At 42.1% G+C, this 26992-nt stretch overlaps 1 protein-coding gene across 6 annotated transcripts in view; it reads right to left on the reverse strand.

Moving 5' to 3' along the window:
• The window catches only part of USP3 (ubiquitin specific peptidase 3), a 50007-nt gene extending 25546 nt beyond the window's left edge, over nucleotides 1–24461 (reverse strand). The window contains exons 1-3 of one of the 6 annotated variants that reach the window (XM_027791411.2): nucleotides 24442–24461; nucleotides 4640–4700; nucleotides 2148–2279 (exon numbers count right to left, since the gene is read on the reverse strand). In XM_027791411.2, coding sequence (XP_027647212.1) covers nucleotides 2148–2279; nucleotides 4640–4700; nucleotide 24442 — 194 coding nt within the window. In that variant the 5' untranslated portion in view covers nucleotides 24443–24461. Of the gene's footprint in view, nucleotides 1–2147; nucleotides 2280–4639; nucleotides 4701–7418; nucleotides 7712–9095; nucleotides 9251–18554; nucleotides 18725–20179; nucleotides 20841–21096; nucleotides 21362–24441 lie in introns of those variants that run through there. The other 5 variants (XM_055806477.1, XM_055806492.1, XM_013301847.3 and 2 more) reach the window with 5 other exon arrangements.
• Between the last annotated feature and the right edge of the window lie 2531 nt (nucleotides 24462–26992).

Consider the following 26992-nt stretch of genomic DNA (forward strand, 5'->3'; position numbering starts at 1 on the left):
ACAGTACTCTGAAACAAAGGGGCAGAAGCTGGTCTGAATGCTTTCTGCTTCATCTTTACACATCTTAAACTCATTTCCACTGAAAAACAACAGGTGCAATAACAAAACCTGTTACAAAAACAATCTTTTCCTGATTATCAGGTGAGAAAACACTGAAATATCCTAAATGAAAGCAAAGATACATTGCTTTTGAAACTTGTTCAGCTTCATATTAACGTAGGAGAGTTATAATTTGCTAGTGAATTATATGCAACAGGAACTCCCCAAGGCAAAGCTCTACAATTAGTTCCAGTTCATCCATAGATGACTCAGCCTTCTACTTCAATTACAGCAGAAAAGATAGCACATGCCAAACTGCTTCTCATCTGTCTTACCACAAATATGCTGTGAAACACCAGTGAGCTTCCCGAGTGCATGCCTACCTGCTCCTCACAAGCACAGTTTCTTTCACTAACAGATCCCACAGTCTCTGCTTGGCTGCCATTGTTTTGCAATGCCCACATTCAGTTTTGGATAAGGTCAGCAGGGTGCTCTGACTTGCTGGTATCAAGCCTCAGCAAGTCTTAAAAATGTAAATGGAGATTTTATAATAAAGACTTCAAATACCCTGCTTAAACTTCCTCCACATATTATTACCTTCAGAGTGACTAGAAGACAGGTCATACTTCAAACAAAAAAAAACCCACAAAAACAAAAAACCCCACAAAACCAAAAAGCCACAACATTGAACTCAGTTGTTACCAACATTAATTGGGAAAGTGGAATTAGCTTCCCATGGCTGTTCCACTGCTGGTAACCTGTGCATACATACCACCTGGGAAAAAGTTATGTTTCTTAATGTTTTCACATAGGAGCAGATGAAAATGCTGGTAATTTAAATAAAATGTAAATAGAAGCAAAATCCCCATACATCACAAAGCTACTCAAACCTTTCTTCTGTGCTTAGTGTCTGTGCAGCTCCATGCACCATCTGAATAATTTTTTAGTTGCTCCTAACAAAATTTCTTCAGGTGAGACCACTTAACTGTACTTTACTTGCAGAGGATAAAGATATTTGTTACAGAAGTATTCCTCATAGAGCTGGATACCCAAACTTCAGCAAACAGATTTTTCCCTGATGAAGTACACAAAAGAAACCAAATTATTTCAAAAAAATACCTATCAGTGGAGCTATTTACTCAGTAATTTTACAAGACCATAATGCAGATTTCCAGGAGATTTGCACTGTTCAAATCTGCACTGCCACACCACAGAACTAACAACATTCATGGGAAAACATGGAGCCAACAGGAGATGGGGAAGCAGGTGTCAACAGGTTTGCTTAGGGGTGCAGAGGATGGAAGCCACTGAACACACACAAGCATTGCTTTCAATAACTTCCAGTCTTTGCTCTTGGAGGAACAGGGAAGATAGGGAACCTGACACTACCAGAGTAACTATTCCATCTCCCTAAACAGTGCTCATATCTCACTCTTAAGAAACTATAGAATATACGAGCCCAGGCCATGCTTCTGTTAGAAACAAAACACTTCTGCGATTCTGCTACTTAATCTTGCCAGAGATTTGACGCTGCTTCCCAACAGGATCCATCACTTTCTCAAACTCATACACGTTGCACCAAATCTCCAAAAGAAAGCAGACTTTCTTTCAGAGTGAAGAAAAAAAAGCTGGTATCAGAAAAAAACCCTAAACACCACACACACGTCCCTCAAGTTCACATCTCTTCAGCAGGAACGACAGGTTCCTCCTGATTATTACCTCCTGATATTCTGACAAATAAAGGGTATGCAAAAGACTCACCAATTTGATGGAAGGAGTAATTACAACCAAACAGCAGCTTTTGCAATTAAAAGGTTAGTTTCTCAATACACTTCAAAGCAAACAGAAGCAACTCCAAACCACATAAATAACATTTATTTCAGAGTGTTTCTGCTAGGTCATTTGAAATGCCGAAGTTTAGCCTCAACCAGTGCTACGTATGCATGCAAAAGCAAAAGGTTATTTTGTAACTATTTTTAAACAGCTAGGTCTGGAAATCAGGAGGTTAAACGCTCAAAAATGCATGCAATACAATGGTCTACAACAGTCTGAAGCTTTCACCTTCTAGTACGTAAAAAGTTGTCAACTTACAGCATTTAAACCCTTACCAGTATGTACTGTAACTACTGCAATCCATACACACAGTATGCTGAACTTTCTCTTGTTTTTCTGTTTTCTTGTGATTGGTCATAGGAATCTGTGCATCTTCATAATGCTTTTTTGCATGGCCATTCACATATCTAAAATAAATTAAAAACAAAAAAAAAAGTATTATTCTTTTAAACAGTTACTTAACAAGCATTCATTGAAAACAGAAGAAAAAAGGCAGCCTAATAAGTATCCAATGTTTATACAGGCATTAAAATAGGCAATTGACCTGTGTGAAAACATTGGTTCAATTTTCTGATTTTTTTATCCCTTTACTCACCCGTGTTGTCCAAATTAATCTCTCCATCTCCTTCATAGCAACCACAAACTGGCATCCTCGTACCAAACCCCAGGACCTGGGCCCTTAATGACTGACGCACCTTCACGACCAAGAAAATCATTAGCTCCCTTTTTCCATACCTGTAACGTGGTTCTTCTCCTTATTGCTTTCCCATATACTTTTCTTACAGCTCTACTTTCTTTACCATCCAGCACTCATCATGTTTGTGATTAACAGTGTGCTGACCCCCATATGAAAGCACATGCACTTAAAGCTTTCCCACTCTGCAGCAGGATTTAGCGTTAGCGCATTCTATGTTTTCTAAAGTTCATGAAAATGAAAGGCTCTAGGGCTTGGGGCCACATTAACCGAAAAAAAAAATTTAAAACCTACAGCTCTTTTGCTGACACAATGAGTATTTTCACACTCAAAATTTGAGATCTAGAAAATTAAGTATCTTTAATTAAAACAAAAAGTGTCATTACAAATGCAAGAGCCCTAAGTATCAGCTGAAAAATCATTAATACTTAGAAGTGCATGGCCAGACCTCTGGTGAATTCCCTCCTTCCCCATTTCTTGCTTGCTGAGCTCAGCCACACGAACAGATAGGAAGTCCACACATGCTCCACATGAAGGTCTTTGTATTCTACACTTGTTCTCACATGCAGGTGTAAACAATTCTGCTAACGCAGCTGTGCTAGTTATCAACATTGCTGTGCTGGCACAATCCTGCAGCAATTCTGTCACAACCAGAATACGACAGTTGTGCTTGCAGGAGTTTGGTTTTGTGCCTAACGGTGTAAATGCCAGGTTTATAAAGCTACGCTCCCACAGAAATGCTCTGCTGCTGTAACACAGTCAGTAATGCTCCCAGTGACTAACCTGGAGGATGAACTTCAAGCAAAGATCTGAAAAGCTCTATTTATTTTCCTTTGATTTCAAACATTACCTGAACAGAAGAATATGCTGTGTGCTTTCACGATCAAAAGTGCTCCCATTGCAAGGTATATTACATTCTTCTAATTCAATTATTTTCTACTCCTGATGGATGGGAGCAGTTCAGAAAGTCAAAGCAAACTGCCTAAGTAATTCACTCAATGTCTACTAACTGCACGCAAGAAAGGTCATAAGTGGACAGTAACCATATTTTTTTTTAAATTAGTAACAAGTAAAATATTCCAAACTATTTATTTCACACCATCACACTAACAAGAAGTAGCTCCCCCTCTCTTAGCTCTCACCAAGTATACATTTACAAAATAAATTAATACATAAATAGAGAAAAAGAAAGGGGCTTGTGCTGAAAACTCTGAGTAAGAGACATTATTAAAACTGTGGCAGTTACTGTTACCCAGATCAAAGAAACAAAACCTGGAGTTCATTGAATCCACTTTAAAAGACAAAGTCACCAAGGTTAATGATGCTTTTCCAGAATAGAAGCACATCAGCACAGACACTACCCTACAGATGAAAACATGTTCACATCTCAGATACTGTCCAAATGTCAACACTAACTGCATCCTCATAAATATGTGCATCTCAAACGTTTATGTAGCAGCAAATTTTCTACAATTATCCTGACAAAGAATAAACATTGACTCCATCATTCCTCTACAAATTCTTTTGGTGTACTTCAACTACTACAGACAAAAACCAGATGTATTCTGAAGGAATTCCAATGGTAGCTAGTTCTTAAATGTTATGGCAATTTTTTTTTTTGTTCCAAAACTACACTACAGTACATTTAAGGTATTTTCTGTCTAAGCTAGACAGTTGCTGTTTTTCTTAAAATAAGCTGTGCCAACTTTGGATTTGTGGGTTTCCAAGAATTATTACTGGTTTCATCTTATTACAATAGAAAAAACCTTTCACGCAATGGAACTTTACAACAAACCCCTGAATTAGGAGTTCTCCAGGCACTCTTTGAGCTGAGCAATCACATTCACCGTATACTTTTCTTTCAGAAAAAGAATTATGTTGATTATAATCGCGGGACTCTCACAAGGCAGCAAAGAAGTGTGTTTAGTATTAAACATACAATGTTAAACGAGATCATGAAAGGTTTATTTCAGGGAATTATAAGGCATTCAGGAAACTGCCTCAGAGTCAAGCAAACAAGGAAAAAGGTAAAGGTCTGATTAAAAGATTTGCATACTAACACTTTGTACCCACCTTCCACAATGGACACTTGAGCATGTCAGACAGACCCACGGACTTTTATTTGACCGGCACACTATAAAAGATAAAAAAAAAAAAAAAAAAAAAAAGTGTCAAATTAATTGTCTCTGATATTACAGTTGTATAACACATCCTGAGCATTAGCAGTAGCTCTGCTGACTCCACCTTAGCAGCACAGTTATACACAACAGCCAGCCATGTTCATTAACCTGTGTTAGGGACTAAGCTAACAGACTGAAGAGCTATCGACACTAAAGCACATTAGCCTTCTTCTGGCTTGGGTTTTAGTCACAGGCTACACATTTATCTGTTATACTCCATGAAAAATTTAAAAATTTATTTGTATTCACATGAGGTTTACTTGATTTTGAAATGTAATACCAGAATATCAGAAGCATTAGTAGCAAAAACACTGGTAAAGTTTAAACACTTCTCTTTTGGCTTTTAATAGGACAGTCCACCGAACGCGCAGGAAAAAAGCCGTAGTACTTCACTCCTGTTTCATAAAACTTGTTATACAAGAAGTCATTTTAAAGAAGATACTGCAAGAAAGCCTGGCAATCTGATAAGAAGCACACAGAGTAAGTTACTGTGCAACGCACGATAACATATACCATTTACAATATGCATTCCTATGTTGCAGTGCTGGTAAAGGCTTTACCCATAAGGATTTTACTCTTTCAGTCTGGCACAAGAAGCTGAAAGGGTAAAATGTAATGCAGTGCTGTGCTTCACAGTGTCAGGTGTCAGAAGTTTTTAGCTGCTTTCTAAGCCTAGAAAAATTAAACAAACATGGATGTTTTAAACTAAAGGGATTAAAGGGGGGAAAACAGTAGATGCTAGAAAATGATGAAACACCACCCCTGGGTAGAGTCACAGAAATGGGATATCGTTCTAACTCCTACCCCAACCCAGTAGCAAAGTCTGTAAATTCAGATTAGAAAGAAAATCTCAGTAAGTAACCCATGTAAGCAGGACACAGTAAAACAGGCAAGCAGAGCAAAATTTCCATTAATCAAGTCAAGAAAAAGTACATGCATCTTTATAAACAATAGCAATTTTGGAAATACAACTAAACCGACATGGAACCCTCAAATTTTGACAGGAATTCCAATCTGGCTCATGTCATTGAAGGAGGGATGCTACAACATAGAACACTTAGATTTGAATGAAGTAGAATTGTTAACATCTATCCATTAGCACAGAATTTACAGAAAGAGCACTAGACTTTCAAAAACCCAGCCTAATGAGAAAAGAAAATTAAATGCTAAGTGCAATTCCGCAAGGGCAGAAAACAACCATAAAAGATGACTTAAGTTATCCCCAAAACACAAAAGGGTATGGTGACACCTAACTTTTCTACGTACTGAAAATAACTGCTGCTTGGAGCAGTCAGTCAAGACAGTTACGGAGGAAAAACAAGGCACCAAAAACATGAGGGTGTGTCAAGGCCGAGGGAGGGAAGGACAAAGAAGAGGATCAAACCCTAGCATACATGTAATTTATACTGGTTTTTATTGTGGGAAAGCTTAAGCAGCAGCCTTCCTTGTGTGGCGTCACACCTCAGAAAAAGGAACTTGGGTAACAAGCGTGCACGGAAGCTGCTCCAGGGCAGCATCCCCTGAGCAGGCAACGCAGGACTTCTAGCAACACTCAAAAATAGGTTCACAAGCTACAAACCATGGTACACATCAAACTGTTGGGATCAAAGACTATCAGAGAAAACCATGCTGGCAAAAGCGAAAGAAGTTTCTTTATCAAATTACATGATAATTAAAATGAAAAAAGCAAGGAGGGGGTCACAATTTTTAATCAGGAGATGAGTAACTAGCTTAGCTCTTTAGAAGAGCTTCTATAATTTTCCACCATTAGCTTTCACCTTTCTTACTTAAATCAGACAAAAAATAAACTAGCTAACACTGCTTAAAGAATTGTTTTCTGGATCTGAATTCATTATTACAAATAGTTGTATTTCACTTCATAGGCCCAATCCAAGGAACGTTTGAAACTAAGAATCTAACTAAGTTCACTGGAAAAAATGCACATTCCACAGAATACTATTTGAAGTAATGACTTCAAACTCTTTAGTAAAGCCTCCAGAATTGTTTTCTTCAATTGCTGCAATTACTCCTTTACTTCAGAAATACATTTCCTCACATGTCTCAGGTTTCTGGTTTTGGAAAACCAAAACCAAATTTTTCTATTTCTAAAGCTGATGTGTTCCCACAACAGAGATGGTAATCCTCCAACAGATAGCAGGCAGCAAGGTAGAGCTGTTCTGGCTTACATTTCAAGTTAGGAAAGTGGAAGAGGTGCATCTAATTTGACCAAAATGTTATCAAGAAAACCAACATTCGGCACTGCCAAACAGAAGACCTTAAATAGCCATCATCAGTTAAAAATGGGCTAAACGTACCACCAGTTTAACCTGATACAATTTTATTTTCCTGAGTTACACAAACTGAAAGGTAAAAAATTAACCAGAAGGAAAGAGAAACCAAAACCATTCATGCACTTAAACACAGATTAAGCACTGCACGAACAAACAACTACCATACACTTTCCTTGCCAGGAACGTGAAAGTCATCTTGGCATTAAAATCCTAGCAGAAATCTCTCACTTCGAAAAAAAAGTTTTTACTTTCACTATGTTATCATCTGTGGACAGAACTGGATCTCAACCAGTAGGTCAAAGCTTTATGATGTAAACTATCATTCTTACTTTCCACCCTATACCAGGCAATTACAATGTCACACTCGGGTATTTTAAATACCTGCACTGCTTGCCTGTCGAGTGTCAAAATTCTGCTGAAGTAGTGCTCATTCTGAGAAGTTCACACCAGGTTTATATGTTCTGTACAAAGGCAGCAAACAAGTCCACCAACTCTGCACAACACCAAAAACATAGCTTCCACTAAAATTTTTCATCTTTGATATCAGGGAATAGGAAAAGATGGCTCATTTGTTTGCTTAAACTTTTAGGCAGAACTTTGTCCCAATTGCATCACATTAGAAATGTGTAGTTTATCTTCTGCACAAACATCTCCTCCCACAAAGAACTCAAATAACATGGAAGTGACTCCCACTTAAGATTAAACACAGAAGTCAGTACAATATTTGTGACCTACAGTTGCTCTGTTCTGAGGGATTACACAAGCAATTTTTTTTTAAAGGTTGCTGAAGACTGCATTCTGTATTTCTCTGAGGCTGGCTTGGTAGATACCTGCATTAAAGCTTGGCTCTCTAGGTATTCCTCAATTCAGATCTTGAAGCAGTTACCATCTGTCCCTTACTATTAATAAGTTAAATTAGGCTGGGAGCTTCAGGCATTAGTCAGGAGTCTTAATAAGACAGGCACCATGGAACTCGGCAAAAGCATAGTCACTGTCCTGAACTGCTCATAATCTAAATTAAAGGTAGACAGTTTGGCTTCATCTGTAAAGAAAATGCATGTGACTCCTTTCAGATGTGGTACTGACATGAAGGCACAAGGCTTAGAAGCAGACTAGAAACAAGAGACCAAGATCCATAGCAAATCCCTTCTCAATTCAAAGCACTTTACACAGCGCTGGAACTTGGCCCTTAAAACAGACTTGGGAGTTAAGAACTTCCAGGTCAGACAGTTACACCGAACCATGAGGAAACACTCTCAAATCCATCTGTACAGGTGCATATGTCTTCCCTCAACAATCAGTATTCCAATTGGGATTGGGGTTTTTACTTTTTTTAATTTTTTTAAGTGCTATATAAAAAAGGAGGAGGGGTGCACTACATTAGCACCCTTTAATTTGGAATAAAGTTATACTCTACAAACATCTTAACCATATTAGAAAAAATGTATCTGTGATTGTTACACCTTATTCAGCGGTATACAGGCTAAGGAACACTGGTTGTTTTCTCAGGTTGAACTGGAGCAGCTACTTTGACAGTTACCGACTGCCTCACTTTGCTGTATTTTTAGCTTACCTTCAAGTGGTTAGGCAAAGACGATACTTAACATGCCAAAAGAAAAAAGAAAGCAAATCTGCAATGCCACAATGTTGTCTGAAGCAGCAAGTCATCTGCCATTTTACATCAGTATCAGCTTATTCAGAAGCTTAGAATCAGTTTTTCATGATGTAATAGGAAGGGGAAATACTGTCTTATACAGAATGATTTCTCCAAGTGAAATCCGATTACTCGTTTGTTATATAGCCTACAGAGCCCTCTGTAAACGGAGTATCAACCCCCCCCCCAAGTGAGAAAACAACCCAACACCGCTACATACAGGCGCATAGATAACTATGGGAATGTTTGGAGTCATCCCTCCAGCCTCCACTTTCTGTAAATCATCCTGATAACTTCCACCGAGCTGTGCCAAGCAGAATGACTAAGACATGGGCTAATCAGTTCAGCAGCCTCATCACAGGGCCCACGCCCCATCTAACCCTCAGGATCACTCAAATACGTACTTCTGAACCTTGACTTTTTCTTAGGGAAAACTGACTCCCAACGCCGTCTTGTGAAGCACGAACACTCCTGGCAAACGCAGTATTCCTTACAGAACAAAGCTGCAGATTTCCACTGTAGGAAAGTCACAACTAAGTAGAAGCATACAAACAACCTGTGAAACTAATAGTTTTGTTTAAATAGCACGCTGCATAATTTAGAAACTGGCAGAAGAAAAAAGAACTAGGAAGAGGAGGAGACAAACAGGAAGCAGTATCTGTAAGGCAGCCAAGTTAAGAAACCTGCAAGACACAGCATCCACCAGAGCCCTGGCAGCAGCGCAGCTGTGTGATCGATGCAAACCGGCGACTTCGCCAGGCACCCGAGCACAAGTGACCCGAGGCCATAGCTACTACAGAACCCTGTCTACATCCAAGTTTTAAAATACTCTACCAGATCACTAAAGAAAAGGCCACAGAAATATCAGCACAATAAGAGCAATACTTTGGTCCTTCTGCTAAGCGCACACTGAATGGAAACAAGATTAAGAGTCTTTAAACTGTTTCCAAGAGTCTCCACAGCCTTTACAAAACAGCCTGGACTTTGTTCTCAAAAGGAGCTGTACCAACACTATCTTCCTTGTATAATTATACGGTTACACTACAATAACGTAATGACCTACACAGAAATATCTTTGGACTAAGAGACCTTTTCTCAGTTCAGTTTATGTTGACACAGCAGGTCAGCTACACTGAACAAGCTAAACTGAAAAAGGCCACCATTACTCACCTCAGCATCTGCAGAAGGAACAGTATTTACATCGCTGTGTCTGCACTGGTCACTCACATCACGCTGAGCAAACTGCCCCACTAATGTAAGCACTTATGACAAACACACATATGTGCTACATGTCTAGCATGCTGTATGCGTAGCATGTATACATACGCTATACGTATGCATGGGTGTGTACCCACATGCCCATTCTCTCTCAAAAAAAAAAAAGGGGGGGGGGGGGGGGGGGGGGCGCAAGAATAATGTGAAAGTAGTCTATAGAAACAGACCTATTTTTCCTTCCCCATACCTTTAACTTCATTTTACCTAACCATCCTCAGTTACCCTACATTTTGGTCCTAAAAGGACCTGACAAATGTAGCAAAAGAAGAGCTGGGCAGTCTCCAGCAACAACATGGGAAGAGAAAAGCACCAACAATCTGCGTATCAGAATGTGAAACCCCTGCTTTGTGAAACACCATCCTTCTGTCTGTGACACATCAGACCTAAGGCATCAGAGGAAAAGCTACCTCCTCCAAAGATCTGGAAGGCAAGAGAAACCTGCCAGCAAAAATCCTGGAAAACGTTCACAAGTGGTGGGAATACAAAACACTGCACAAACATTTAACCCAAATTATGCAAGACCCTTTAGTATAAGATCTCAAATGCAAACTTTTTCAGTCACAGGATTCAGAGCATTTCTCAGAGCCCACTTCCAATCTATAGACTGAAAAATGAGAAATTAAATAATTTACCAAAATAATACAAGATTATCAGCATAGTTCAGAACTGAGCCTACTGGCCCCAACACCTTAGTCCTTTATGTCATTTTAATTGCAGGCAAGGGTAAGACATCCCAAAACTCAGCACTCTACACAAAACTTTTCAGGTGACTTGCCTAAAACAGCTCTGAATTAAAATACCTAAAAGTTCCCATATGCTATATGCAACGTGAGAGGTATAGGCACCAGAGAATGCCATCGATGAAAGCCGGTATTCTAAGTAGGGAGCTTCTGCCGTTATTAGACTGTGATAAATGCCAAGGAGACAAACATTTTGGATGTGGTCCCTCATATGGGCTTACATGCTGGGGCTGCAAAAAGGCTCTGCCCACCACTGGAATTTACAGCTCTGGAACTCCCTCTGGATGCAGACACAACACTCTTTTCAAAGACTGAATAAATCAGCTGAGGAGTTCTCTCCATAAGATCCCCATTCATTCAAGCCGTGAATACCTCAGGAGCACCCTTAGAAGACCTTCCTTCCAGGCAGCTCTTCCGTGCTGAGGGAGGACTGACAACTCCTTCTCTTAAAGATGGCACTTCCCATGAATAAGTAGTTATTGAGGGGAACCGTGAGCCAAAGCAAGGAAGTGTGACTTTCATGGAGCCCAGCCTTCACAGCTTTTACCCAGGCTACAGTCTCCACAGCAATGAATACCCATGCATTCTACAGTCAAAATCTACCAGATGAAACATTCAATCATTAGAATCGACACTGGAACCAAGGATTTTCCACTTAGAATGAGCTGTGCAAATCACAACATGACAGAGCCATGTGCAGTCTTTCCTTCTGGCCCATAAACTCGGTCATAAACCAGCATATACAATAAAGCAGCTTCTCAGGGCAAAAATCAGAAGTCTTACTCATCACAGAACATCAGTCAAGACTGCAGGACATCTGTATATGTGCAGAATCGGACACCCTGGCACTCAAAACCCCACTTTATTAGCAGAACAAAAGCGGCCTAAAAAAAATCTAGGTACCCTCCAAGGTAAGTCAGTGTTTTTACAGGCAGCACGTAAACATAACAGGCAGCGTAAGTTACACAGCACCAAGTACACACGTATCAACACAACTGATCATGTTCACAGTTTTTGACTTTGCATTCTTTTGTGTATTTAAAACCCCAGCTGCTGTAAGTATACATGCAAGCTTTATTATTACCTGACCCTACAGTCCATTTACATTCAGGAGGAATCAATAATACAGAAACCAGTATTCTCAACTAAACACATTGGTAAAATCATAAGACAGGGCAAGCACTAACATACACAGAAGCCCACCAAGTTCAAGCAGAATGCTAACATTTTGTAATCTAGGAGCAGGTTCCAGAACTTAAATATTGAGTTAAATGCCTATAGTTGTTGGTTTGGTGGGTTTGGGTTTTTTTGCAGGGGTGGGGGGGTTGGGGGTTGGGAGTTCAGGGTTTTTGGCAGGGGGTAGGAGGGGTGGGGAGGTGGGGTTAGCATTGGGTTTCATTATTTTTTTGTTTGATTTGAGATTTGGGGGGGGGGGGGGGGAGTGGTGTGTTTAAACTGTATACACATCTGGTAAAAGTATCTGGTCTACATTTTTAGAACTTAGGGCTAGTCAATTCCAGATGTGTAACTGTAATGAAAGCCAGGTGACTGAAAAAGGAAGTAAATGTTACAAGAGTATTTTTTAAAACTTCAAATAGGCTAAAGCCCATTTCTAGACAGAGAATGCAGGGAAAAGGAACATTATAGGCTTTGAAAACTAGAGCCACGTTCTACACCTTACCTACAAAGTCAGCTGTTTTACTGTTTAGGTTTTAAAGTCTGTTTTCAAACTTTTCACATAAAGCTCTTCTTTCGATCCTACACTCAGTCCCATGTCAAGAAGTTCATAAATGGCCTGAACTTGTTCTAAACTGTTTGATACTAGAAAAATAAACATTCTATTTAACAATATTTTACATCTTTAGACTTCTTTATTGCCTGTTTAGAAAAACAGCATTCTGGTCATAATGAAACCAGGCAGAAGGGGAAATGGTGTTTAATTACACTATTCAAAGTGTTTTAAAATCAGCTAACACCCACATTCTTGAGGAAAAGGAAAGAAAAGATGAGATTGAAATTACATTTACATCAAAGGAAGAGAATTTACATGGAAGTAAGTTTCCTGGTAAGCATTACTAACAAAAATGTTAACTATTGTTATGAGGGTATGAAACACTGAAAGAAAGAGATGCACAACAAACAGAAGTCTCAACAGTATCAAGCCTTAGCCTAACCCAATTCATTCAAATGCAGGAGAATTCAGTCTGAAGAACACTGAAACTACCAAACAAGCTACCCTCACCTTACAGCTATGGAAAAAAACCCCAGTTATTTCTTCTGCTATTTTCTTTCAGCCAAAACCAGACTGATTAAGTTTAGTGAAACAAGTCATTCATTTTGTGATAGTGAGTGAACTCATGAAATCGACTTTGTGCTCATGCATACAGGTACACATGGCTTCTTCCTCTCTGTCACTAAATAAAAGTGCTGCTCTGTCTCATGAAAGACACTTCAGCTGGTTACAGCGAAGCACTCTATTACAACGGAAAACCATTCAGACATACTAAACAACAACTGAATAGGAATATAAAACACGTGTATGTGAACAATTTTTCATAGAATAAATAGGTCACTGAAGTGCCCGACACATTCCTAACACTGAAGGATGTTTGTCAGCGAACAGCATGATTAGCTTCATCTGCATGTAATTCACCTCCTCAGCCACAATGGCTTACAGTTCAGTATTTCAATTATGCAATCCCAATTCCACACTGAAAAACTTGGACGTTAAAAAATGCGTGCTTTTTTACTTGCCTACATTCTTAATCGAGTAGTGGAAAGGCAGACAAGTAGGTAAGGAAAACTTCTTTCAAGCAGCGTAAACAGGCAGGCCAGTTCCTGAGGAAGCGGTTAAAGGAACGGGGAGGTGTGCACAACCAGTCAGGTCACCTACAGCAGCTGTACACAAAGACACACCAGAACATGCTGTGCTGCTTATTCTGTTATGGTAAAGAAATAAGGTCACTGAGCACTACCAATCACGCACACCGGCGCTAGCTCGCAGACTACAGCAGTGCTGTACTTTTTGGTAATTCAGTCCTTCTATGTGTCAAGTCAAACTTCAGGTCAAGAAACGTCAGCAGCTGATCTTCCTGCGTACACCACAGAAATCACATCCTACCTGAAAGCAACAGTGAGAAAACATGCATGATGAAGACAGAGGAAAAGAAGACAAAATACATCAGTTCAAGGCTTATTCTACTGAACAATCATGGCCAAAAGCATTTGAAAAAAAAATAAATTGCTGCCTCTGTTTCTCCTTCGCATTCTAAAAACAATTTCTAGTTGTTTGGCTACTTTGATAACTAACTAGTAACTACGTTTAAATACATATGTACACACACACACATGTATAATGATATACTTTAAAATTCAATGCTTTTAGCCCTCACAGGAAAACAGATATTGTTCCTCATTATAGTAGTAGCATGCCAAGAAAAAAAAAAGAAAAAAGTTATCCAATCTTGACATTAAAGCGAGACAAACACTCATTTTCTGACAGCAGCCAGAAAGAAACACAGCAAAGCCAACAGCGTAATGTAATTTTTAAACCCTTAAGGAAAGGGCTCTTCTTGAGTCAGTCAGCAATCAAGCGCAGGTCAAAACATTCAAGCTGGAAATGGGAGTTTCCAGAAAAGAGGGGCAAGACAGCAAGGAGTCTTCATTCTTTCTTTATATAACCTTTTAATTAATCTGCTTATTTGTAGTCCCCACCATTTCATTTCTACTTCCCCAATACTAGTGAAATATACATTATTAACCATCCATGTGAACAAAAAAAAGAGATGAATATTGAGTGGGGAAAAAAAACATTACCAAATGAAAAAAATAATGAACTGAAGGTTAATTTATTTTTTTTTTTTGAGAGGGTCATGGCTATCCTCAGAAAATGCACTTGTATTTTGACATGGACAAGCAGATGCTCACATACATAGAATCCTAAACGGTGTACCTACAAATTACCTTGAAAAATCAGTGTCTGCCTGTTTGGTGTTGCTAAGGACCTCCAGCCCCCATCCCCAAGCCTGATAGCACCAGGTCACTTTAAAATCAAAAAGCTGTCTGCTTGCAGTATCGGGGGGCAGGCTAACTTCAAGAATCGCCTTAGTTTGCCAGGCTGCCTGTGAGTATTGTGACTTGATTCAAATGGGTAATAAATTCTGTCAAAAAAAATCATAACTACAAGATCCAAAATAACACAAGGTATTCAAAAGGGACTAAAAAATCCCCAACCACTGGAGGATTGCTTCAACATACCAGCTAAGATTGCTGAACGATAAGGGCATTCGCCATGTCATGTGCAGTTCAAAACACCCTCTTACAATCAAGGAAATGAATCACTAAGGACACAAAACCTTACACTGCTCGCATAACAAGGACACCATAAAGCAATGAATACTTTATCAGTTATAATTCTAATTCACTCTACACAATAAAGACCATTTCCTCTAAGAATCTCAAAATAAAAATCAGGAATACCTTAACTAGTTTTCAGATCTAAACTTCTGGTTAAGTTGCACTTTCTAACCCGCATGGATTATTTTAATTAATGGCCTTTTAGCCACTTTTTACCTAGTTGATGAATGTTTGTTAAAACAGAAATCAAAGCATGAACAGGTTACTAAATGAAACAGATGGGACTGATCAAAAAAGAAATGGCTCAAAGCTTAATTTCATCCCAAACACTGGGTCTGGAATTTTCACTCTACGAACCTCAGGCAGATGCGACAAAAAACTAACTAGCCTAATAACTCTGTGGGCCTTAGCACCTCACAAAGATCAGAAAAACAAAGAATAATGCATTGATCTTGTTTAACACCTGCACATTTTGAAGTGCTTGGGAAAGGCAGGTGAAAATTACTATCCTGCTTACACTTAAACCAGCTGTAATGAGATCGGCACTAATCTGTAGATAAATCAAGAGCCTGCCACACACTCTCCTACCCACTTTGTATCTCCCACTTCCATGATGTCTCAGACTATCCTGTCTTCCTTACCACATGGAACGCTTTGAAGAGTCATTTCAAACCACTGATTTTTAGTTAGATCATTAAATACTCTGGAACAGACAGTACTAAAATTTGTTCTTCCAAGTTCGGCTTCAAAATCATCACAGTGATTAGATCTAGTTTCTAAACAAAGGCAATGTATTGAACGTCCAACTACTGCTCTCCTCTGAAGCAGCCTCTCTCCTCAGCGTACGTTCAACCTTTATGACAGATTGTGGTTTTGTTGAGTAGAAAGTACAAGCAAGTTTTTGAAAAGAAAATCTAGAAAATATTAATTTAAGTTTATTTGCTTAAAAGACAATCAAGCATTTGAGAACAGACTCCCCTTTTTTGTAATTAAAAGGAAAATTAGGTCTAGTTTATGAGACCAAAATTGAGACCCTTACCCCATCTCAACAAATACGCATCTCCTAACGGAATGGGTTCCAAAGCACTACGCTCTATCACACAGGCAAAGAGAACTACAGCCCCCATGGCTAGCTCATACATCAGTGACCAATGCAAACAGGATTTACAGTTTTAAGGAAAGCAAGACTGAGTCTAAAAAAACCCCAAACCTAACAAGCTTTATTTAAAAAGACAGCTGGGAATTAATTTAAGGATCTACAACCACCTATAAAGCCTGCAGTTACTAACAAGCATTCCTGCATTGCAGTGACCCAGAGAAACAGATGAAAGACTACTCACCCAACTCTGAAATCAAATTTAACTGACCAAATAAAAAAAGAGGTATTTTTTTTTAAAATGTACTTATTTTGTCATTTTATGTTTCAGAATGAATCTGGTAATTTCCAAGCCAAATTCATTTTCCAGATGTAGGGTGACAAATAAGCCCCACACATACAGACCATTAGTTCCACACACGGTCGATGAGCTTTACCCTGAGTCTACCTCAGTACTAAAAAAGAAAAAGTAAATGGAGAGACAAATACTGATGGAGAAGAAACACTAAGGAGGAGCAGAGATGAAAAGGAAAACCAAGAGGGTTAAAGCCTGTGTACCTGAGCTTTTACAGTATATTTGTTTTGGCACTGACTGCAACAGTCCAGTGCCAAAAACACAGTGTGGCAGAAGGTTGTTACCTACCCCAGCGAACAGTGTAAATTATTTAACCGAGGAAACAAAAACAAAAACTGATGGGGGGGGGGACAAAAAAAAAATTATCAAAGGCAGTCTGACTCAGTAGAGTCATGCTCTTGAAAGTTCTCCTCCTCAGCCCAAAACATCTGCTCTTGTATATAAATAAAGCATTCAGTGATATTCTGGGTTATTCTGAACTAAACTAAAACTAAATTTACTACTAAGTAATTTAGAAAATTACTTCAAACACAGAAAAAATGTCATTAATTCAGCATGTGGCTTTCCATCACAATCATTGCTCACTAGGCCTCACACAGCTTCCTCGTGCTAGCTCTCCTCTGTACTTCGTATGGTCCCAGCATCATTTGCAAATGCCACGACGTATGTTTGTGACCAGCAGTGAAGTTACAGATCTTACTCAACAGAAGTTAGAATGCAAGGAACAGTTGCCAGGCAAATATATTGAGCTTTTGCAGGAAATACCAGTCTGCAGCAAGAACTGCTGCTCTTCAATATCTAACAAAATTATGCTGTTTAAGGGAGGGGAGAAAAAAAAAAAAAAGTATTTAACTAACAGTGATCTGAAAAACAAGAGTTTTAAGCTTACTTAAGAAGTACAGTTCCACTTTAAAAAACACTAAGTTCACCAAATCTCTGTTTCAGCAGAGACAATCTGTCTGCAGTTGTTCTTCTGAAGAAAGAACTTCAAACTCTACACCAAACATCAAGCAGTCCAGTGAGAACAACTAATGAATCCTCAGCCATGCAGAAAAAAAGTTGGAAAAACTCTTCAGACTTGCACAGGTGTGCTTAGAAGATTTTAATCTCACTTACATGAGGCATGGCTCCCTGTGGTTTGATGAGTCTATGAAATGTTGTGGAGAAATACCACATCTGAGCTGTTCCAAAGTACTTTTCATAATTACATGATTTTCACAACAGTGCTGAAGGTGTGGCTCATCATACAAATCCAACTGATTCAGTCTGTGACACTTTGCAGTCTTGCCAACACCTCCAGCTACTCTGCTTCCAACTTCAGCAGAAGTTTCAGAAATTGAAGTGCATGGAAAGAGTGCACTCTAATTGGAGTTAACAGACATCTGCATGCAGTATTTCACATGACAGCAGTGATTAAAGGCCATTTTCAGTTTCTGTACAATTTCTGCTTTATATGTTCATCTCCTCTCCTCTTAAATGCCCAATTACAACAACCTGCCTCTGGATCTGAAAAAAAGGCACTCTGAGTGCTGTTTTGATAGTCTCAAAGCTGTTCAGAGGAAATGCATGCTGCTTTCTGCCTCGCTTACTGTACAAAGCACGCTTGACCGGATTAAATACTCAGGGTAAGGCATGCCATTTTCTAAATGCTGGTGCTTAAACTCACCGACTTCCAAACTGCACAGCACTAAGAGAAGTTCTAAAGACACTTACAAACAAGCATACACCATTCCTCTTTAATTTGAAGCAAAAACGATCATACTTGGATCAACACATTTGTTGTCAATGCTTCCTCTTACTGCTTTTTTAAGAGGCTTCCTGCATCCCCAGGCCTCCATAACAACGCTGGCAGGTAGCTTCAAGGGGAACTGATTTAGGCCACAAGAACCCCTCAGGCTGGCGCACGTGCTCCTCTCATCAATTCCTCAACCTCCAGTAAAGCTAGCTTCCAAACATCAGCATCAAATGCAACACTCCTCCGTTATACAATGACACAACATTCAGTATCAAATAAGAGCATTCAAAAGTGTTTCCACATTACCTTGTGAAGCCATTGTTGCAATCATGAGAGTTTTTGTGGAGGGGCAAGGAAAAGGTACTTAACCAGTACACATCACTCTGTGACAATTCCAGCTCCTCAAATCGCAGAAATGCAAGATAATGATAAAAATAGCCACTGGCTGTCTCAAATAAGAACTCGCTCTCCAACCTATTCTGCAATGTTTTGCTATCACTGGCACGTCAGGTGGCTGCCAGAAAGCTTCCTGTACCATTATCTCCACTCACTCTCCTTTTCTGGAAAGGTCAGCAGCAACTCATAACAGGGCTTACGACAAGTTCTGAGTCATTTTAAGACAACGTGCTTGATGAGAGATGCCTGATAATTACAGGCTGCAGAAAATTACTTTCCAAATATTTTTCTCCAACTGAGGCAACGCCAACAACAAAAAGAACTAAGCCCACGGAACCTTAGAAAACAGCATCAAAAGCAATAGGAAATGCATTAAATTTTGACAAGACACTCATTTATACATGGCATTTTCTCTATTTATTTTTATATTACCAATTTGCAGCAAAACCAGAGAATAAGAGAAGCGAGAATAAGAAACGGTATTTACTGTGAATTGACAGAAACCAGTATTATGTATCGTTTAAAAAATTAATCTCAGTAAAATGAGTACAAGCAAGAAAGAAACAGTACTCTGTATGCCATTAAGGAGTTAATGTAAAAATGATCACGTATGACTAGCTGGAACTGCAAAGGGAGGCACTACATTTTACTATACTAGTAGAAACGTAAAATTAATTTGTAAAACGAACAATTTTCATTTGCTTTAAATTAACGAGAGCCTGCTGCCTGTTCAATGGGAATGTTTTAAACTCAACGTAGCCATCTTCCCGTCTAGCCACTTGTTAGGAATTCCATAGCTATCTATGCAAGTACTGTGTGACTTATCTTTAATTTTCTGTAAAAGCACGGCAAACACACTCCCCTGGACACGGTGCCATCAGCCCACACTGTTCAGTTCATCAACTGCCCAGCACCTTCTTCCTGCCTCACAGCACCATGATTCAGTCGATCGCCCAGAAACTGGCTCTCCCTGCCAGTGCTGGTTTGGGAGAAACACCTCTGAACAGCAAAATAACTTGTTCTAATCACTTCAATTTCTTTGTTGAGAAGCAGCACGATTATCCGGGTCCTGTAGCTGTAAATTGGCTTGTTTTTTTAAGTCTGGAAAGTTCTATTTTTAGCTTTGGCACTTTTATCTTTCTGAAGTTCTCTGAAGGGTGGTTCCCCGCTGCCATATGCTTCGGGTTGACAACTCTGCTTACCTCGCCACTCTGAAGGTAACACAGACCTACAGAGTTACTTCTTGCCACTATGGGATTTTTCCCAGTAAAGAAACACTGGGGACAACAAATTTCCCTATACTTCTCCTTTCCTTCTAATCATTTCTCCACCTCGTTCCCCTGTAAAAACCAGAGGCATTACAGAGTAAAGGAACTGGTTTTGCCCCAGGGAGCAGCAGCCCTGCCACACCTCGGCTGCGGGAGCCGCAGCCCGGGGAGCACGGCCAGCCGCAGCCTTCCTTCCCTGCGCTGCGCCGGCGCCGAGACAAAGGACAACCGTCTTCCGTGCGACAAACCGAACACCTGAAAATGTACCTGGCGTTCCGGTGCTGCCCGGTCGGCCGCTCCCAGCGGAGGCTTCTCTCCGGTGCCGGGGGGCACAGGCCGCGCTGCTCCTTTAAGGGGGACCCACCTCCCTTCGCCGCGCACACCCAAACCCGCCGCGCTCCCAGCAAACAGAACCGCGCAGCGCAGGTGACAGCAGCCGCCGGGGGTGCCTGTGCGGGAGCCTGCGGGGCTCCACCAGCGCGCCGAGCGTAGCACACGCTGGGCAGGCCCCTCCACAGGGAGCCCCCGCGCCCACGGACGGCGGGATGCACGCCCAGGGCGGCGGTGCGCGGCACTCGGTCGGCGAGCGTAGCGGAGACCCCCGGCCGCCCGCACCGAGCTCCTCCCGGCCTTCCCGAGGGGCCAAGCGGCGCCTCCGGCCGCGGCGGTCCAGTTAAACCCGCGCTCGGCTGCAGCCCTCCCAGACCCGCACGTTAGCACAAAGAAAGCAGCGCCCGGCTGAGGCCGAGCCCCGGCGGCAGCCCCCGCCCCACCGCCAGGGCCGGGCCCGCCAGACAAAAGGCGCGAGGGGCCGCGCTCCCGCGTCGCTCCGCGCCCGGCGGGGACGAGCTGGGGCCCAGACAAAGCTGCGCGGGCCGGGCCGGGCGCTGCCCCCCAGCCCCGCCGAGACGGGCGGCGGCCGGCCCGGGGCGGCAGCCGGGGAGGAGGGCGCAGCGCGGCGCCCCCCGCGGTGAGGGGTCCCGCGGGGCGGCCCGGGGGGGGGCCGGGACAGCCTCCCTCCGCCGGGCCCCCGGGCCCTGCCGCAGCCGCCCGCCCGCCCGCCCGCCCGCCGAGGGGCTGCCCGCGGGGAACAAAGGCGCGGGCGGCGGCGAGAGGCGCCCGGGCGGCGGGGCGGCCGGGCCACCGCGGGCCGGCGCAGCCTAGGCCGCGGCGGGCGCACTCACCGCTACAGCACCAGGAGGAGGGCGAGCCCTGCGGGAACTTGGCCGAGTCGGGCGCGATGCAGACGCTGGAGCCGAGGTGCGGGCACTCCATGGCGGGCGCGGCGGCCGGGGCGCGGCTGCCGGGTCCTGGCGGCGCTACAGCGGCGGCACCCCGTGCACGACAGCCATCTTGGGGCCGGCCCGCGATCCGCACGCCGGGCTTTGCGGGCAGCCGCCCTCCCGTCCGCGCAGCCGGCCTCACCCCGCCCCCCGCCGGGCTTTCCGCGCAGCCGGGCTCGGCGCGCAGCCGCGGGGCGGAGCGGCCTGCTGAAGGTCGGTGCGGCCGCAGCTCCGTTCCCCCTGCCGCGCGGCCCGCAGCTCCGTGCCGCCGTTGCCGCAGCGATCCGCCCGCGGCCCCGTGCCGGGCGGGCCTGCAGCCGGGGCTCCGCTGCCGGCAGCCCGGGCCGTGCGGGGGAGCCCCCGAAAGCCGGCGGCGGGGCAGGGGCAGGGGCCGGGGCCCCGTTCGGCCGGGCAGGCGCCGCGGTTCGGCTTCTCCCGGGAGCCATCGCGGGTCGCGGCGGTCTCGTCGCCGGCGGCGGGCAGGGCCCTCCCCACGGCGCGGCTCTCGGGCCGCTGAGCCCAGGGTGAGCTGCTTGCCGAGTGTCCCGCGCCACCACCGCAACCTTCAAGTGGCAATAAAAGCACAGATAACATGACAGCTTTTCCAGACACCACAAACTAACAAGTTTATGGCTCAGCCATTTACACGCGTATGCCGGATCAATACACGTGTTATACTGAAAATACTCATGCAGCAAGTAAAGTCCACCACCTGTGAAAAAGCGGGGATTTCTTAATATAGGTATTAATATATATTATAAAATACATATATTAAATAATATTTAAAATACATATTAAAATATATATAGTTAATAATTATATATATAAAATATACTTTATCCTCCTGCATATTTGGAGCTTTCAACCTCCTCGTTTACCACAGCTAATGCAAGAAACACAGTTTTGCCACTGATTTTGCCTGTTGTGTGACCTGCATGTGGACACAAAAGCATGGCACGGCACAGTTTCATAGCAGATTATTTTAGAAACTGACAGTTCTATGAATTTTCAGATGAGATACTTCAAATATTTATACCAAAGATGGTTTGGTGGTCACAGATCTCCTTGGTAGAACACTGAGCTTTACTCCTTGTGTTCTTTTTCGTAGTGTTTACAGCAGGGAGGGTGTGGGGGGTGGAGAAATTCAGAGCATGAAAGATCCCATTTTCTACAGCATCAGAAACTCCTTCGACTATACTCAGTGGGGTTAGCTTGTATTTCCAGCTGTGTAGTTGGAAGCAGAATTAGTTCACAGATGCCAAACTGAATTAAATGGCTGCAGATGTTACCTTGACACAAAACTATGGAGCTTCCTCAAGTATTCCCTGTCCTTCAAAACTGTCACTTTTGATCAATCACATAAGTAACATTCCCAACATACATTTTACAGGTTCTACAGAAAGCATGTATTTCTATAGTTTTCTAACAAATACTGTTTAAATAGAGCAAAAATTAATTGGGAGGACAGAATTTCTAAAACTTTCATACAACACAACTTAGATATACATCTAAGAATTGCTTGTACAAGCTTAAGGAGCAAAAAGGTGGTTGTGTTAGCATGTTTATGTATTAGCCAAGGGGTTCTTTTGTCTCTTATCCTCCCTCCGCCCTCCACCCTCTGCCACAAAGTACAATGAAGACATGCATTAAATTGCAGCAGCAGTTTCACTGCAGTTGCTGTCTTCTCTAACCAATACATACATCTAATGCTCTTGTCGTGCCCCACCCATCCTTACACACAAACAGTAAAAAAGAAACCTCAGTGTGATCTGCCTTTCTCATTTCCCCCCCTGTACCAGCATCACTTGGCCTTCTCTCAGTAGGATTTTGCAACCAGGGTTTAACCACAACAGTTCTTACCTCACTGCGTGGATTATGTTAGCAATATATTTAGCCTTTCAGAAGTAAAGAACTGGCTAACAGGGATTGCATATGGTAAAAAACCCCTGTGTAAATACTTTTAAGTTACCTACTTTCACTTTAGCACTCTCATTCATGACTGTACAGTTGATACAGTATACCTGGAGAGGAGAACCAATTCCTTTCCTAAGTAAACAAAACCGGGATCTGCCTCAAAAGAGCAGCATTGCCTTGCGCAGTCGCTGCAGCTGAACCCCTGCCAGCATGAACTATTGCATCTCTGCTGGCGGCAATGTACTGAAATCAGTAGAGCCACAATAGCTTATATTAGAACAGTTGTTATAAGCATGGTCATGATGGAAGAGTATCTTCTGGCAAGATACTACTAGATCCAAGTATGAGGTTACAAGAGTCAATAAGAGAGAGCCATCTTGTTTCCCCTCCGACTGGGGCAGCCGATAGGGATCAGTGTAGAAATTGCTGTAGAAACTGGAGAGCGTGGAATGAAGAAGGGATGACACTGGTGGAGTGGAATGAATGCTAACCTGAAGAACTAGAATCTAATTCAATCTTTGCCAGACAATTCTTGAATGCCACCTGGCAAGTTATTTAAACCAATTTTTTTACAAAGTAGACCTGTTTTCTTAAGTTAGAAAAAAAAAAAGCTGAGGAAGAGAGGCCAGCTCTGTTCAGAGCATACATGTTGGAGTCTTCCTGTCTCTATGGCTGAACATCCATCCTCAATTTCCAGATTAAATGCTTAAAGAGAGAAAGAATATAGTCTCCAATGGCATGTTGCTTCTTTTCTGAGTGGTAAACTCAGAACATGTGGAATGGGACTGGCAGATGTCCTAAACGCTCAACTGAGAAGAATATTTAGCAAGTCTTTTGCTCTGAACACATAAAGCAGTAAACACTCCGAAAACACTACATGTCAATCTAGACCTAGTAGAAACTTGATGGATGGGGCGTTCACCTCTTACTTCCCACAGGTGTAAAAGTGAAATATTCAGATACGATGGCCATAGCAATGGAGACTACACAGAAACCCACCACAAGGAAATTAATTCTTTACTCAGTGTAGATGCACTCTGCATGTCTCTAAGGGAGACAACTTGCATGGAAAATATCAACAGAAAGCATCAGAAAATAGGTAAATTCTAACACAGGGCCTCAGCTTAATAAAACCTTTACTAGAGGCCGGCCTAGCAGCTCTGTGAGTTATATGCCATCTCTCCGGCAAACAGAAGCTTAGCTGCATGCCTCTGCGTATGAAAGTACACCACAGCACATTAAATACCACAAGCACATATCCGGCAGCGTGTTGTCTCATTAACAAACCTATTTCCATTTCCTGCATGTGCTCTGAAAAGAAAGGTCACATACTTGCTCAGTGTTTGGTTGTAGCACCACAAGCAACTCGCTTTACACGGTTCAAGATTCTCCTCTAAAAGGCAAGATGGCCAAGATGAAGGACAAAAATTTCAGACTGGGACAACGTCCAGAGCAAGCACCCGTGGCGGTGCTGGGGGAAGTGTGGGCAGGCGTGCCTCCCCGCGGGGACACTTCTGCACACGTGCCTTGCGGGGGCGGTGTGACACCGAGTATTGCCAAAGGTACCGGGGAGCCCCAAAGGACAGAAGTGCTCTTTACTCCCCCCCCCCTGCTTGCACCCGCACGGTGAGAAATTAGCTAAACTTCTACTCTCATAGTATGAGTATCCACTAATCTATTAATCATAGGATTAATAGTTCTCTCCAGTGCTAAGGAGGGATCCCTCATTTCTTAAGGAGTTGCTTCTTGTGGGGAATAACGTTGACTATAGCAGTACAATTGTATTGGGCTGATAGAGATTCCGTCAGAACAGAAGATTGCTTTTTCAGGAAAAAAATAATAAATAATCGATATCAAGTATGAATCCGAGGTCTACAGAACAGCTGTGTTCCCTAAAACATACAGAAAAGAGAAACTGGCCAAACAAACTGTATGCTATCAATAGGATCCACGGGGGCTGGAATGTGTACAAATAGGCGCACACACGTATATAGATGTGTGTGTGTGTCCCCCTTTTATGTTTCCCTCTGTGTGTGTGTATACATAGGTTTCTCTGGAAGGATGTTCCTTCAAACAACCAAAACTACAGGTCAGACTCCCCGGATGGCATACACCGGAGTTGTTCTATTGAGTTCAGACTAGCTGAGGAGCTGCCTCTGTGTGTTTCTTTCAAGGGAAATCGTCAGGTTGTTTCACTCTCCTTTAAGTCCATGAGTCAGGGTGGGCCAAAGGCACAATTTGTTAATGTGCTACTGTCAGAAAAAAACATGTCCTTTTCCACAGTTTATGTTTGCCCAAAGAGATTGAACATTTTCTGGGCCTTGACAACAATTTGGTATTCCATGAAGTCTGTTGTAACAATCTGATTTTCCCGTTGCTGCGCATACCTGCAAAATCCAGTTCCTAGAAGTAGACATTTTGGCAAGAGTACTTTGGGGTGATGCAGTCCTCTAGACTGGATGCTCCTCTGCAGGAACCAAACAGTACCTTAGCATTGAAAGCTCTCCAAAATAATTTTGTCGTTTGCAACACAGTGTAAAGAATGCTAAATGGGAACACAAGAAGTGGGAAATCTGCTGCAGCCTGATCTCCCAGATGAGTGGGGTTGAAATCCTGAGGACATGGCTCTGTTTCATTGGATTCTGAGAGCTGTAGTGGGGGAAAAGAGAGCAGCAGTAGAAGGAAGAGACTAGTGCAACAGACAAGCAAAGGCCTGTAGTCTTTTTACCGTAATTCCCATTTTCAGTAAAGAGATAGTCATATGATCATCTAGTGCTTTGATTTCTGAGAGCCTATGCTAATTTTACATCACTTTTCCAAGGATTCCAGAAACATCTTATTGAACAAAGGCAACACTTGAACTCTGACCCAAACTCTGCCTTGTCTGCATATCACGGCTTGGTCACAATGCAAAGTATAAAGAAAGATGAATGTAACTATTCTGTGTGGCGGGGTTTTTGAGCAAACCAAGGGAGATGTGAAAAATGATACAAATAAATTGAACTGTTTTAAAATTCTCCACATTGTTTTCTTAAGGTGTTGTTTGTACAAACAAAGGCTTCTTTTCAATTAATGCTTTAAACAAATGCCTGAAAGTTCTCATATGTCTGGCAGCTTTCAACACGAGCTTCATCAATTGTTTTACTGACCTCCAGAGCCTGTTCAATAATGCAAGTGCATCAGGGTGACATCCAGCAGAGTTAATTCATGTCACTGGCATTTGGCTTTTACTGTAATCAGCTATGCAAGTTTTATATTATATTATTTTCAAGGCAGTCTTGAAAATACAATAATGATTCTGTACTTGTGTTTAAGCTACTTTTAAGATCAGCAAGGCTTTATTTCATCCCATCTTAATCAAAATAGAACATTTTATAGCCAACATCACTAATTTCTCTTCATCGAAACTGAACAAGGCTCACACACTCATTTTTGGCAAAAAAGGGAACTACAGGTATATTTAAAAAAAAAATAAATCAGGCAGCTCAGTTTACATATTGTGTCACAGCACAGAGAGCTCCCAGCATCCTGCTGAAAGAAAACCTAGTACTACCGATTTGCCTGGAAAATGTGGTAGCTGGGACCAGCCTATCTGCCTATCCATTTGATCAAGGATGGGGAAACTGTTCAAAAGCACTTGAGTAATTACAGAACCTACAACTCACTAGTACTCTCTCTTATGTCACATGGGGCAGAACCATAGACTTTTCTGAGACAGAAACATTGCATGTTTAAATGACATGCAGGTTTTCCATTTCACCGCTAGATTAGCTTGTTAACAAATCTAAGGAAAATGGACAATAAACTAGTCATGAAAAGAAGAATTACTCTGACGATAATAATCTGGGAGGACTGGGAAGAGAATGAGATGGTACAGAATTAT

Source organism: Falco peregrinus, chromosome 1, assembly GCF_023634155.1.
Source record: "Falco peregrinus isolate bFalPer1 chromosome 1, bFalPer1.pri, whole genome shotgun sequence".
Classification (NCBI taxonomy): Eukaryota; Metazoa; Chordata; class Aves; order Falconiformes; family Falconidae; genus Falco; species Falco peregrinus.